General features: G+C 47.3%; 2 protein-coding genes across 3 annotated transcripts; both read left to right on the plus strand.

The window, feature by feature from the left end:
• The first annotated feature begins 3,716 nt into the window (after positions 1-3,716).
• On the plus strand, positions 3,717-8,921 carry LOC123073971 (very-long-chain (3R)-3-hydroxyacyl-CoA dehydratase PASTICCINO 2B). The gene is made up of 9 exons (XM_044496947.1): positions 3,717-3,907; positions 4,008-4,119; positions 4,231-4,249; positions 6,533-6,621; positions 6,755-6,808; positions 6,986-7,056; positions 7,182-7,263; positions 7,364-7,460; positions 8,619-8,921. The coding sequence occupies exons 1-9, from the start codon at positions 3,831-3,833 to the stop codon at positions 8,687-8,689; spliced, it is 672 nt and encodes a 223-aa protein (XP_044352882.1). The 5' UTR covers positions 3,717-3,830; the 3' UTR covers positions 8,690-8,921.
• A 1,688-nt stretch (positions 8,922-10,609) lies between these two features.
• On the plus strand, positions 10,610-13,714 carry LOC123077163 (uncharacterized). 2 transcript variants are annotated; one of them, XM_044499377.1, is made up of 3 exons: positions 10,610-10,800; positions 11,084-12,923; positions 13,201-13,714. In XM_044499377.1, the coding sequence occupies exons 2-3, from the start codon at positions 11,346-11,348 to the stop codon at positions 13,249-13,251; spliced, it is 1,629 nt and encodes a 542-aa protein (XP_044355312.1). In that variant the 5' UTR covers positions 10,610-10,800; positions 11,084-11,345; the 3' UTR covers positions 13,252-13,714. The 2 variants fall into 2 exon arrangements, with proteins under 2 accessions (XP_044355312.1, XP_044355311.1); XM_044499376.1 differs by having other exon boundaries at positions 11,084-13,340.
• Positions 13,715-14,793: the final 1,079 nt, after the last annotated feature.

Genomic DNA, 14,793 nt, shown 5'->3' on the forward strand with positions numbered 1-14,793 from the left:
TTTCTGCTTGTATTTTTTCTTATCTTTTTATCCTTTTTTATTTTATTTTTATCCTTTGTGGTAAAAAATGCTCGAGATTCCATTTTTCATGATTTCAAAAATTGTTCACGGTTTCAAAGTTTGTTCACTTTTTAAACATTTGTTCACAATTCAAAATTTGTTCAGCATATATCACAAAAAATTTCAATGTGTATTTAAATATTGTTCAACGTAGTTCACAAAAATGTTCAATGTGTATCGTATTGAAATATTTTTCAGCATATGCCATAAGAAATGTTCAATGTGTATTTAAATATTTTTAAGTGTATATCATAATGTTTCACCGTATATAAAAAATTCAATAATTGTTCATAATTCAAATTTGTATTCATGTTTTCAATTTGTTTCTTCACTTTTTTCAGAAATTTGTTCGAATTTCAAAATTTGTTCATGAGTTTCAAAAATTAACCGCATCTTTAAAAAAAATTGTTCACGTTTTTCAAAGAAATATTGAAATTTTTGAAGAAAAAAAACGGATCTACCACTGTACGAGTAATTTAAGTTTTGCATTGTGTTTTGTTTGTAAACAGTCGCCAGCTCAATTGGTTGGAATAGCTGCCCTCGAACCTGAGGTCTTAGGTTCCACTCCAATCTTCCTTTTATTTCCCCAAAAAAAGAGGTTGTTCACACGAGTTTTTTAGCACAAGAATATCCAAAAATAATAGTTTGCACATCTGGGCGGGATGTCCTAGTTGATTATTGGTACCGGCAGATATGAAGAGGTAACTTGTTGAAATCTCACTACCCGCATTTATTTTTGAATATTAAAAAAAGGGCCGAGCTCAAGACTCGTTGGTTTAGCACAGAGTTGGGCTTCTGGAACATACGTGTACGACGGGCAACCCACCATACATACGAAAATGGATAAGACGAGTGAAAGGGGGGTTGTACCGAAGCGGGACTCTACAAAGAGTACACAATTGTGTGTCATCAGTGGGTGTGCGCACAATTGGAGTACTTTCGCGTTGATCCATACCAAAGTGAGAATAGGCTAAGTTACATTAAGCTGACAAAGCTGGTGTACACACGTTACAGCTTGCAGCTCCGCCTTCAGCAAAATGAGACTTATCGAGAAGACAAGGAGGTTGATCCATGTGCTTTCATGATGGATGTTAGTATGTTACTCAATATGATGAAACAAACCCAATCATGGATTGGATGAGCAACTCAAGGAGTGAGTCGGAACCACTTCTGGACGAGGGAGGTCGCCCATCTCTTGTTTGTGACATAGTTCGCGATGTGTGCTCAAAGAGGAAGATGGTCAAGGTTTCAAGTCTTGTGAGGAGGAAAAGGGTGAAGAAAGGTAAGATGGCTGCTTTGGATGAAGAGGGGGAAGCTTCGGAAAGTGAAGATGATCAGGAAAAGACGAAGAAAGTGGTGATGAAGAAGATTTCGATGATGAAGAAGAGGAGGATATGTGGGATGCCTTCACCTGAAAGAAGCACTCAAGGGGTTGAACCAGGAGAAGAGGCTGAGCTAGTGAGGGTGACCGAAGAAGCGAGTGAGACTCGGAAGTCAAAACGACCATCTGGGAAGAAGGAGGACAAAGATAGTGTCTACTATTAGCAATGGTCAGTTCTTCTGCTTAACTTATTTGCTAAATTACAAAGCTTCAGTTTGCAATTGGATTGGTTTATACCTGATTCTAGCTTTACTTCTATTATAGTAATGGCATCTGTGCAGTGTAGATGACTTGCTGAACATGCCAAATATGTGGATATGTGCCTCTGCCACTGTTCTATATTATACTAATTCCACATGTACATGTATTCCCTCCGTTCCAAAATAGATGACCCAACTTTGTACTAACTTATTTTGGAACGGAGGGAGTACATAATTATTTAAAGGTGTCCTTGTTTTTCAGCAAACTAACGTACTGAAATCTGGTGTAACCACAACAGTTGTCACTACTTATCAAATAAATATTAAATTGGCATGTTCTGGAAAATCCTCTCATGCATCCTTGGACTTGTGCATTTTTGTGTAGTGTAGATGACATGCTGCAAGGGCGATCATGGGTGACTTGCCAAGGGTGTCAAGAATCAAGAAAGGCGACAAGACAAGTGACTTTGACTTTGGCTTGCCGAGGGTGTCAAGAATCATATTTTCATCATCTTTTGTGATATTTGTATGAACTGTTATGGACTGCCGAAGTGATGTTATCCTGGACTATCATGAACTTCTAATTTTATTTGACTCCATGAAGTAATGTTTGTCGTTGAGATGATGATTTATATTTTGTAGAATTCATATGCTATTTGACGGTGATCTGGTGTTTTTTCTTTCCCTGGATGTTTTGTTTCTCTGCACTGAAATTTCAGTTCAGTCAATTTTCGGTAGGTTTTTAGGCGAAATTCAAATCACAATTTCGGTCATTTGGCCGAATTGAAAACTGAAATCATAGAGTTTCACTAGAATTCAACGGTTTCGGCACCGGCTGAATTTTTTGCCAACTGAAATTCAGTGATTTCAATCGGCGCCAGCTGAAATTTTTTGTCAGCTGTTTTTCTTTTTCATGGCAAGCACACTCATATACCAGGCCACAAGTAACCTTCCAGAAGAACCGCTGGCGGGCATGAATATGAAAGATCGCAGATTTGAGGGGAGAAAAGAGGCCGTCTTCATCACGTCCACCACCCGCAACTTAGTTTCCTGCAGGCAAACAGCGTTCGATCGACTATACATACATAAGTGCATCATTGACTAACGAGCATTTTGTCAGAATCGCCAAGTCCCTGAACATTTCAATTAGCAATCCACAGCAGAGCCTAAGCCATACTCAAAGTCAAGAACAAATTGCGGTAGAAGATGAAGCAAATGCAATAGGGATCCTGGATTGATAACTTGCTCAAACGAGCTTACATAGGTGGAAATGCAAAAGTCTAGAAGAAAGAAACATGCAGTACAATGCTGCATGCAGTTGTTCGTTGACATCCATGCATGCGTGCTGTTTCCAGTTTAGCTAAATGTCAATCAACTGATTTTGAAATAGGGTCAGTCGATAGATGGCCGGAGTGAGCCGGAGGTAATTAAGGAAGGAGAAGGAAGGGGCTCGCCGGAGGGCTACCCTAGTATCTTTCTTAGGGTTCAGGGTGGGGGCGGTGGTGGACGGCGGTGGTGGGGGATGGTGGTGCACTTTGCCGGAGAAAAAACTTAAACGCGGGCGGGCCTAGAGGGATGGCCGGGGGCGGCGGCTAGACCGGCGGTTTCGGGGAGGACGGCGCGGGAGCGCCGCCGGCCGTGGGTGGTGGTCGCAGGCGGTTCGGCCGGCCGCCCGGGCGGTGGCTGGAGAAGAAGAAGAGATGGAGATAGAAGAAAGGTCGGGCGTCGTTGGATTTCGATCGTGCGTTCAAAAAATCGATTGACCCGATTTGAAAAAGTCGGTCAACTGACGTGTAGCCTCATCGTGCTGTTTCGGCTATATTTGCATGCACGTTTTCTTCGATTTCCAATATACTCGTTTGAGAATACATATGCGTGCAGGGTGTGGTGAAGCATGTGGATCACATGCATGCATGGAGTTGGCGGGAAGTCGGTCGCTGCAACGTCAATCCAACGGTTCCACTGTGCACTCCCCAACCGTATCCGTCCGCCGGATCGATCAAATCGATGCCGATTCAATGTTGAGAAGCAGTGCAAATATCCCCGGCAAAGTGATCGTGGCGGCAAGCCAGATAGCTATCAGTATATATTTGACTTCCGACTTCATCATTCTGATGCGTATGATTTGCATGCAATCAGTTAACTGACATCGAGCAAGCTATCCACCGCCGCAGCTCGATCTGCAGCTAATGGCGGCCGCCGCGCCCGGGTCGGCGCTCCGGCGGCTCTACCTCTCCGCCTACAACTGGGTCGTCTTCTTCGGATGGTGAGTAGCGCAATACAAACGGCCATGGATGCATGGATGGGTGGAGTGGATCTCTCTGGTTTCTTGCTCCGTTGACCGTGAAGATCTCTATGGTTCGCAGGGCGCAGGTGCTATGCTACGCGGCCTCGGCGCTGCTGGAGACCGGCCACGAGGCCGTCTACGCCGCCGTCGAGCGGCCGCTGCAGTTCGCGCAGACCGCAGCCTTCATGGAGGTCGCTCTCTTCTTAGCAGCGGACTCCTTTCTTTCTTAATTATCATGTTACTAACTGAACGTCTTGATTCTGTTTGCCTGGTGATGGTACGTCCTCTTGCTGGCAAACCAGATTCTCCATTCGATTTTAGGTAATTACTTTCTTCTTTCTCTAGCTTTCACATTATTATATATTTACAAAAAAGGGTTTCCCCGCTTTAGATTATAAAGTAACATCCAACCGATACAACCAGCTCGCTGGGGCCGCAGCACAAACAAACCACAAAAAAAAAAAACAAAAAAAACAAATGCCGACGCCGACAGCTCAACTAAGCAAAGATGACCGACACCCGCTGCACCCACCGGAGAAGAACCACCGCCCGCCAAGCACTCCGAAGCCTCGCGTACCAAGCAACATCTTCAGGAAGAAATGCGACGACGACGACGCTGCTGCCTGGACAAGTCCTAGGGTTTCCCCCGGTACGCGGATGGCAGTGGGGAAGGGGGTATCACCGACGCCCCTCAGGAGGGTCCGGCAACGCCCACGGGCGCAGCTGTGCCGGTGGCGAGCCGCCAGAGATTTCTCCCGCCCCGAAGCCACCACCGCCACCTCAAACAATCGGAAGCGCACCGCCCAACATGCCGCCCACCAGCCTGTGCCACCACGGATATCGCACCATCTTCACCGTTTCACTGAGGCCACCAACACGAGACCTGGAGGTAGGACGAGAAGACACCGGGCTCAGAGGCAACCGCACCGCAGCCGACAGGAGGGAACAACCTCCACTGCCGCACGGAGCCGGCCGGACATGGTGACAGGGACTTGCCGGGCCACCACCGGCCCGGCCGGACCCCAACGGGTCCGGACAGTCCCTGCAGCTACGCTGCAGCACGCCGGCCGCCGGAGCCACCACCACCGCAGCCACGGCCCCCTCGTCCCACCACCAGGGAGCCACGCCGTCGCGCACCGGACCGCAGGCCCGCCCCAGCCCAGATGGGGCCCGAAAGGGCCTAGATCTGGGCCGAGCGGGCGCCGCCAGCCAGCCGCCCACCGCGCCGCCCCGCAGCCAACGGCCACGCCGCCGCGTCGAGGGCACCCGAGGCCCGCAGGACGCCGCCGCCGAGCCTCACCGCCGCCGGGGAGGAGGGAGCCCCGACTCTCCCTCCCGGAGCGCGGGGAAGGGACGTCCGCCACTGGCGGCGCCACCCGAACACGCCGGAGGCCGCAGCCGACGGCGACGAAGGGGATGAGGGAGGAGGAGGACCGAGACAGGGGGAGGGCAGGGGGGCGCTCCGCCGCCTCGGGGCCGCCGGCCTCCCTCGCCCCTCCCGCCGGCGCGGCCGCCTCGCTCGCGCCCCCCCCGGTCCCCCCTCCTCTGCCCCTCCCCCTCCCCCTCCTCCGGCGCTCCTGCCGCCCCCCGAGGCGGCGGAGCGCCCCTGCCCTCCCCCCGTCTCGGTCCTCCTCCTCCCTCATCCCCCTTCTCCGCCGCCGGCTGCGGCCTCTGGCATGTCCGGGTGGCGCCGCCGGCGGCGGACGTCCCTTCCCCGCGCGCCGGGAGGGAGAGTCGGGGCTCCCTCCTCCCCGGCGGCAGTGCTGCTCGGCTGGCGGCGTCCTACGGGCCTCGGGTGCACTCGACGTGGCGGCGTTGCCGTTGGCTGCGGGACGGCGCGGTGGGCGGCTGGCCGGCGGCGCCCGCTCGGCCCAGATCTAGGCCCTTTCGGGCCCCATCTGGGCTGGGGCGGGCCTGCGATCCGGTGCGCGACGGCGTGGCTCCCTGGTGGTGGGACGAGGGGGCCGTGGCTGCTGTGGTGGTGGCTCCGGCGGCCGGCGTGCTGCAGCGTGGCTGCAGGGACTGTCCGGAGCCGTTGGGGTCCGGCCGGGCCGGTGGTGGCCCAGCAAGTCCCTGTCACATTATTATATATTCTCAACATTCGTCAATCTCGACAAGTGTAGTGTAACTGTGTAAGTATGTGTGTGCAAGTTCTTTGGCAAACGGATTTTGTCTAAAAGATCCTTCCAAAAAGTGATAAGTTGATCTATATATTTTCTAGAGTGATGCTACTATGTACTCCCACCGTTACAGATTATTTGATGTTTTAGGTTTGTTCTAAGTCAAACATCTTTAAGTTTGAGCAAGCCTACAAAAAAATATGTTAATCTCTGCAACATTAAATATATACAGTATGAAAATATTTTAATAATGAAACTAATTTGGTGTTGTAGATGTTGGTATTGTCAAATTTTAATAAGTTTGGCTTAGGACAAACTCAAAACTTCGTAATTTGGAACTGAGGGAGTAGTATCCATTATTTTCCTCTTGTGGTATGGTTCACTCAAATGAGTATATATAACACACTCGTGGCAACTTATGAACTTGCATGGTGTGCTCACCCAACCTTGGTGTTTGTTGTGATGAATGTCCAATTGTTTAAAGGATTCGTGAGGTCTCCGATCTCGACAACTCTTCCACAAATCACTGGAAGATTGTACATCACATGGGGAATCTTGTGGAGCTTTCGTGAGGTATCATCGGCCACTTGTCCCTAGCTAGCTACCAAGCCTTTGATCTTTTCATATTATAAGAAACATTAATTTAGTTTAAGTTTCTCAGTGATATTGATTAATTGGTCACTCTGCACATTTAACTCTCTTGCAGGCACAATCTCATATTCTTGTAACTTCATTGATCATAAGCTGGTCCATCACTGAGGTACACATTTATCACTCCCCAAAACTAATGTACTAGTACTATTTAATGAAATCTAAACTATTTAATGAAGTTTCTCAATGTAAACACTATTTTCTTGTGTTGATCTGAACCAAACCAAGATTTGTAGTATTCTTCACTTTAAATGTAATGTTACATAAACTTATTGGTTGCCTGCAGATCATCAGATATTCTTTCTTTGGCATGAAGGAGACATTTGGGTTTGCACCTTACTGGCTCCTATGGCTTAGGTAGGTACTGGTTATAGTTAATGAAGAAATTGTTGTTTAACACAAACTTCTAAGCAAATGTAGTGCATTTTATGTTAAATATTCTTGCCTTTTGCTTTATAACTTGTGTGACGATTTGTTTCCAGATATAGCACCTTTTTGGTGTTCTATCCTATCGGTCTGTTAAGTGAGGTTGGCCTAATCTTTGTTGCCATTCCTTCTATGAAGGTAACCTGATTATTAACTAAATATGGAAAGAGCTCAATGTTGTTCATTTGAGCATGCAGTCATGTTTGCTACATGCTCTGATATTTGGAGTTTACCTCAGTCATCATGGAAATGCCGCCTTATGATGCCTAATAAATGGAATTTCTCCTTCGACTACCGCTATGAATTGGCTCTCACCATGGCTCTATATGTTCCAGGTACAATGCTTCATCTTGTCGACATTGTAGTCCTTCACTTCACAACCGAAGTGATATTTTTCTTTGAGCAACTAAAAAGAGTGGTGAATTTTCATTAGGAATGATATATACATAATTATAAAAATGGACCATGTTTTCATGGGGAGCATGCTTAACCCCTCCTATTATACACCTAGTAGCTACTTTGCGGGCATATGCTACAATCTAGGTTGTTGTGCCAAAAGCGATGGTATTCTTATTGATGTCCTCTAAGGCCATGTGGATCACTATGATGTAGGTTAGCCTCTGCTTGGTGAAAATTCTTCTATATCAGTCCTTCTACACACTACGCGTGACATAAGGAAGCCAATCAGTTCACATGTGTTCGACTCTTATGTTGACTCAGATCCCATCAATCCATAGTCGAGGGGGAATTCCCAGATCTTGAGCCATCGGGTTCTCATAATTTAATTTGACCAGTTGTTGACCAAGAGCCATATATCCCTGGAAAGGACAATCCTTACAAAGGTGGATAACAATCACCAAGGCCCCAAGGAAAAATTGGTAAAGAGGGTTACGAGCCATATATCCCTGGAAGGGACAATCCTTACAAAGGTGGATAACAATCGCCGAGGCCCCGAGGCGAAATTGGTAAAGAGGGTTACAAGCCTGTGTTTGACCACCAAGTTGTCTGCGTCGGTAATGTAATATTAGCCAAGAAAGCAAAGTATCAATAGTTGACCAAGAGCCATGTCTCCTTGTAAAACACAATGCATATAGGTGGATAACATTCAATGAGGTCTCAAAGCGAAGTTGGTAAAGAGGGTCATCGAGCTAGTCTTTGACGAATAATTTGTCAGCATGAGAATCTTTCGATGTAGAATTAACCAAGACAGCAAAGTGCAATTGGGCTCCCCATGAGCCTTCCAGACCTTCTCAGTCGAGAATATAATGTAGAATCCCATAAGCTGAAATGGTGGTGTACCCGATTCGATGTTTAGAGGGTGAATCTCACATGCATACCCGAAGCTATAAGGATGTTTTATGTTTCTTTGTGCATATATAGAAAAGTAAAGCCTAGAGAATACCGCCTATATTTTCTATATAATAGTGTTAAAAAATTCGTTAAAATGAGGAATTTAACAAAATAATTTTTGTTTTCTTGGGTTGCGCTTGCAGGGTTTCCATACTTGTTCCGTTATATGGTGGCTAAGCGGAAGAAGGTCTTGTCAGCGAGAAAAACTGCATGATGTTGCAATTGCTTCTTGAGCAATCAAATTGAGACGGAAGGAATGTGAACGCCATAATAAAACTCTTTAGATTTAGTCGTGTTTTGTGTCATTCATTGATCACTAGCTTCAAACTTCCTTGCATCTCGTACGTGTAATCTCCAAATGGGGTATTTTCAATCCTTTTCAGCAATAAATGGCTCGCTGCAACAACTTCATAATAATGATATGTTGATAATTTTCTATGTTATTATTTTTCTATGACATGTCTTGATGTTTTCTTGTTATCTAAAAAACTCTAGATATTTTTACCCTTTTTATCTGAATAGAATGAGTCATGAAACTGAAGGTAGAATGGCATAGGCTAAACCAATTGCATCTCTCCAACTTTATTTGCCTTTTGTAGATGGTATGACATTTCTTTCTCCCATCAAAAATTGCTGAAAAGGAGTATCTCTATTCCTCTTTTCTTCAAGTGTACTTTTCCCTACTGGTACTACGTGTATCCTTTCCATACTGTCCATTTGTGAAACCCTAACAACCACAAGTGACATGTTGGCTAGAAAATAGTCTTCTTTCCCCTTGGTGCAACATTTCCCTTTCACCTTTGTATGTTCGATAAAAAATATGTGTTTGTTTGCACATTTCATCTACCCGATCGAACACTCAAATATAGCTCAACACGTGTGCACGCAACGCAACTCAATTTTGCATGTCAACTCTATAAAATGCCCCCCCCCCCCGGGTGCGTGCAAGAATAGAGAAGTTTTTTCCCTCATATTTGTGTAGACCACTTGATCCGGAGAATCTTCCATAACCGATTGCATCATCCTTCCATGGATGGTATGTTTCTTCCTGCAGCCACGGGAATGATTTTAAGAAGGCCGGATGGAAGTGTTATTTTTGCTGCCATGTTTCTCTTCAGTTGTAACAATGCGTTGGAAGCTGGAATTCATGCATTGATGCAAGGCATAGCCTTGGAGTACTCTGAATAGATGAGCGCCGAAATTGGAGGTATAACAACATATGACAAACCAATTGCATCTTAGGATAAACTAATTGTATCATAGGATAAACAAACTGCATATCTCTCCAGCTTTTTAAGGGGATCTCTCTCTAGCTTGATTTGCCTTCGATCTATTGGTATGTGTCTTTCTTTCTCCCATCCAAAATTGCTGAAAAAGGTCGCTTTTCCTCATTTTTGTTCAGTTGTGCTTTTCTCTACTATAGCTATCCTTTCCATATTATCCATTAGATCATCCTAACAACAACAACAACAACAACTGTGACATGTTGGCTCGTGGCGCAACATTTCCCTTTTACCTTTGTATGTTTGATGAAAAAAGGTGTTTATACACATTTTGTCTGCTTGACCAATCACTCAAACATAGGTCAACAACATGTGCATGCAGACTACTCAATCTTGGATGCAGAGTATCTTCCCTAAACAATTATGACAACTTTGGCCTCTCCGAACAAGTAGTACTTAGGATGGCTTAGTTTCATGGAAATTTCCTAATAATAAATCCTGGGAATAACCCTCCTTCCCTTGTACTACTTGTGTTGAAGAGAGAAAAAAGATCTGAGGTGGTGATTTATTATTATTATTATTATTATTATTTTTATTATTTTATTATTATGTGAATGCATCGTTGCAAGTTGCGCACAAATGTATCAGGCTGGGGGTTCACACTCACTTTCGAAGGCAGCGTCGACACGACTATCATTGTAAGCAATTTCACACGGTAGAAATTCCCTAGAACAGGCTCCAAAAAATTCGAACAGATTTTGAGAAATTCAAGTAAAATTCAATCGAGTTTATATACCAAGAAAGAAAAAAGAAAAGGTAAACTGGGGAAAACGCGGTTGCAGGTTGCGACCCGCAAGGCCGCAACGAGACGAGACCCGAACCCGCTGACGCCACGCCTCGACCGACCACCCCTCTTCTTCTTTGGCTGGCCCGCCCCCCCTCCCTCTCCTCTCTCTTCCCCTCCTCCTCCCCTCTCCGCCCCACCCCCGCGTCTCCGGCGAGGGCTCAGGCCGCGGCCCCGTCGACTCGCGCACCTTCTCCGGCAGAGCGCCTCCTCGGCGGAAACAGCGGTCTCGCGGGAGCTCCCTTCCCCTCCCCCAAGGTTAGAACAGATCAGAGCAAGGGTCCCCCCGCTCCTTTTCATTTTCGGCGGCGATTCTTGGGGTGCTAGTGGGATTCCCAAGGTTTACTCCCGCATGATTCGAGAGCAGATTGGTTCCTCCGGGTGAAATTTTGCTTAGTCTGTAGGTATCTACGGGGAAATCGGCTTGCTTAGAACAGAAAGAGGGCTCAAGATTTCAGTACTAATTCGCATGCTGTTAATGGTGCTCGTTCATTTCACGATTGTGAGAAGTAACTTTTGTTCCCCGTCGATCGATTCGCAGGTCTGCGGCGCCGGATTGGCCTCATCAGCTCGAAGATCTCGATTTTGTTTCCAAGGAAGGAAGGGCTCCTCGTCGCAAATCTCGATCTGTGGACTGGTGGGCAGAAAGACTCGCCTTTTATGGGGCAACCCCGTGAGAAGCCCGTGCCATGATTGGGGCATCAGGGGAGGAGAGGCAGTGGTAGGAGGTACAGCAGGAGGCAGGAGCAGAAGAGCAGGCAAGGATAGGCAGGACCAAGGAAAAGGAGAGGAGGGAGCTCTCCATGGGAGGAGAGCCCCTCCTCACCTCCCTCTCCATGGAGAACAGCAACAGCCATCCCTGCACCCTCCTCTCCATGGACCCCGCGGGGTCGCACCCGGCCTCAGCCGAGTCCTCCGGCGGCGGCGGCGCCGGCGCCGTCAACGGGGTCGGCGCCAGTGCTGACAGGGAGCTCTTCATCATTCCGCGGCATGAGTCTGTGCGTCAAGGCCCGCCGGACATCAACGTCCCGCTGTCGGCAGACCCCTCCCCGCCGCCTGCATTGTGGAGCCTCGACACGTTTGACATTTTCGATGTCGGCCTTGGCACGCACACTCATGAGTCTGAGGTTGCGCTGACGCTTCCAAAGTCGAGCGGCAACGGCAGTGCTGCAGTCGGCGTCGGCGCGAGGAAGTGCGCTAAGAGGGGGGACAGCATTTGGGGAGCTTGGTTCTTCTTCAATCACTACTTCAGGCCTGCACTTGTGGAGAAGGCAAAGGAGAAGGTGACGCGGGACGCGTCTGGGAGCATCACCGGCTTTGACAAGTCCGATCTCCGCCTTGATGTCTTCCTGGTGCAGCATGACATGGAGAACTTGTACATGTGGGTTTTTAAGGAACGGCCTGACAATGCCCTTGGGAAGATGCAGCTCCGTAGTTTCATGAATGGGCATTCCAAGCACGGGGAGCCATCTTTTCCATTCAGTGCGGACAAGGGCTTTTCAAGGTCGCACCGCATGCAGCGAAAGCACTACCGTGGTCTGTCCAACCCACAGTGCCTTCATGGCATTGAGATTGTGAACTCACCAAACTTGTCGGCAGTTCCTGAGGCTGACATGAAGAGGTGGGCTGAGCTTACAGGAAGGGACCTTAATTTCTCAATACCGGCTGAAGCGAGTGACTTTGAGTCATGGAGAAATCTTCCAAGCACTGATTTTGAACTTGATAGGCCACAGCCAGCAGCGTCAAAGGGCGTCGCACATACCTCTCATAATAATAATCACAAGAAGGCACTGAATGGTTCAGGTCTGAACCTATCTACACCGCCGTCATCAGACGATGGGATGGACCTTTCACCAAAGTGCCACAAACGCCGCAAGGACTTCTTTGGTCATGGCGTAGAAGAGGATTGTGCGATGGCCAATAATTCCTGTTCTGAGAGAGAGCAAGAGGTAGAAGTCCACACTGGTGAGCCGTCATGGATGCATGACTTCACTGGTGTGGCAAAGCACGCAAGTGGGCCTGTTACTGCTGCCAAGACTATATACGAGGATGATGAAGGCTACCTGATAATGGTGAGCATGCTCTTATCCGATCCACACAGCGTGAAGGTCACCTGGAGGAACACGCTGACGCATGGCGTCGTGAAGATAACATGTGTGAGCACCGCCCGGATGCCCTTCATTAAGAGGCACGACAGGACCTTCAAGCTGACCGACCCTTCCCCTGAGCACTGCCCTCCAGGCGAGTTCGTGAGGGAGATACCTCTGGCCACAAGGATCCCAGAGAACGCCAAGATCGAAGCGTATTATGACGAGACCGGTACTGGACTGGAGATCATGGTACCAAAGCACCGGGTCGGGCCGGAGGAGCATGAAGTCCAGGTTTGCATGAGGCCCCCGCATCTTGGCGACAATGATCTCGTTTTATCATAATAGAACAGGAAAAAAAACATTTTAGCCTCTTACTAGGTTCATCCGGTGTCATGCCATGAGACACCGGAGCATAGCAGCAAAGCTATCATCATGCCTGGATCAAAAACCGGAAATTTTCTTTTGGCGCTGAACATTAGTCGCACTTATCTGTCTGTCTGTCTCCCTTAGGCGGAAAATTACCTCTTCCTCCTCTGTTAATTCCCCTCTGTACTTTCTTTCTATACAGGTGCTACATCACTACATTGGTGGTGATCCCCTTGACTATTCCTTTCTGTGAAACATGGCAAAGCTAATAGTACTCGTATATATTCTGTCCCTGTATATTCCGAGGATCGGGTTCATAATAATGTGGACAGCTACTACTCATGAGCAGAGTCTGTCGATATCGCTGTTGTAATCATTGTCCTAGGCATCTTAGCATACTTGTATGTATCGTACTATATAGGTATGACCTGGATCGCTCTCGGCATAAATGGGAACCTAAGATTCTGTCTACCTGAATCTGTTCTCGCGCCTGCTTTATTCGTAGTGCTGAACCAATGATGTTCAGGGCCTGGTTTTCACAGCGGTGATGCTGAATCTCGCCGTTTCTGGCTCGCTCCGGCGCGCATTTCTCGGTTCATCCTGGCTCTTCTGGGTGCTGCGGCGTAAGCAAAGATGACATTTCTGCCTGTATATTCGCTGACTTGTATGACCAGGATCGTTTTGGTCTTGGATGAAAATCTGTTATGTGACTTGAATTTTCGCGCTTAAGTTTGCGATTTCTGGTACTGAACGTCTGAGATACTGAATCTCACCGCTCCAGCACAAAACTCTCGGTTTCATCCTTACTTGTGGGTGATGCTGTGTGAGCAAATTAGAGGATAGTTGTACATGTTTGCAGTGCAAAGGTATATTTGCCGAGACTTGGTAGAGGATCTTTCTTGACTGATATGTGGCTGGATTATTAGTGATGATCAGAGCTCAGTTTTTACAGCAGTAACAACATCTCGCCGTTTTGTGGCTCAACTCGGGATGCATTTCTCGGTTTATCCTGACTTTTGTGGGTGATCTCTGGGTTGATGCTGTGTAAGCGAAGGAGAACATTTTCCCCACATTTGCAGTACAAGGATACATATTCCCCTTGACCATTCTTCCTTTCTTTGAAACATAATAGCAGTATATATTCTGCCTGTGCATATATTCTGAGGATTGAGTTCATAATAATTTGGACAGCTACTTCTCATGAGCAGAGTCTGTCGATATCTCGCTGTTGTAATCACATTGCCCTAGGCATCTTAGCATACCTGTATGTATTGTGCATTTGTGATATAGACGGCCCGGATCGCTCTCTCGGCATAAACGCTATTCATGGTGCTGAACCAGTGATGTTCAGGGCCTGGTTTTTGCGGCGCTGATACTGAATCTTGCCTCGTTTCTGGGTTCGTCCTGGTTCTTCTGGGTGACGCAATGATATTTCTGCTTGAATATTCGCTGACTTGTGCGTGTCGATAATAATAATGTGGACAGCTTGCTACTCATGAGGCCATGAGCAGAGTCGGTCGATATCACTATTGGTTGCTGCGATATAAAACGTTTTCAGACCACTATTGTATTTGTATGGCATCTTTAGCGTACTATATGACCCGGACCGCTCTCGCCATAAATGAAAATTCAGTAGCATTCTGTTGCCTGAATCTGCGCTCACCGAGCAGTTTTCGTAGCAGCAGCAGTAGTAGTAGTGCTCATCCTGGTTCCTGGGTGATGCTGTGTGAGCAAAAAAGAACATATTTCTACATCGTAATCTTGTGTCTCTGTATATTCCGAGCATCAGGTTAAT

Source organism: Triticum aestivum, chromosome 3D (genome assembly GCF_018294505.1).
Source record: "Triticum aestivum cultivar Chinese Spring chromosome 3D, IWGSC CS RefSeq v2.1, whole genome shotgun sequence".
In the NCBI taxonomy this organism is placed as follows: domain Eukaryota; kingdom Viridiplantae; phylum Streptophyta; class Magnoliopsida; order Poales; family Poaceae; genus Triticum; species Triticum aestivum.

What these genes read in the sequence shown, in the direction of transcription:
- LOC123073971 (XM_044496947.1), top strand. Translation starts at nt 3,831, where the DNA reads ATGGCGGCCGCCGCGCCCGGGTCGGCGCTCCGGCGGCTCTACCTCTCC. An exon ending in TGGGTCGTCTTCTTCGGATG is followed by an intron (nt 3,908 to 4,007) that starts GTGAGTAGCGCA and finishes TATGGTTCGCAG; the next exon opens with GGCGCAGGTGCTATGCTACG. An exon ending in CATGGCTCTATATGTTCCAG is followed by an intron (nt 7,461 to 8,618) that starts GTACAATGCTTC and finishes TTGCGCTTGCAG; the next exon opens with GGTTTCCATACTTGTTCCGT.
- LOC123077163 (XM_044499377.1), top strand. Translation starts at nt 11,346, where the DNA reads ATGGGAGGAGAGCCCCTCCTCACCTCCCTCTCCATGGAGAACAGCAAC. An exon ending in CGGAGGAGCATGAAGTCCAG is followed by an intron (nt 12,924 to 13,200) that starts GTTTGCATGAGG and finishes CTTTCTATACAG; the next exon opens with GTGCTACATCACTACATTGG.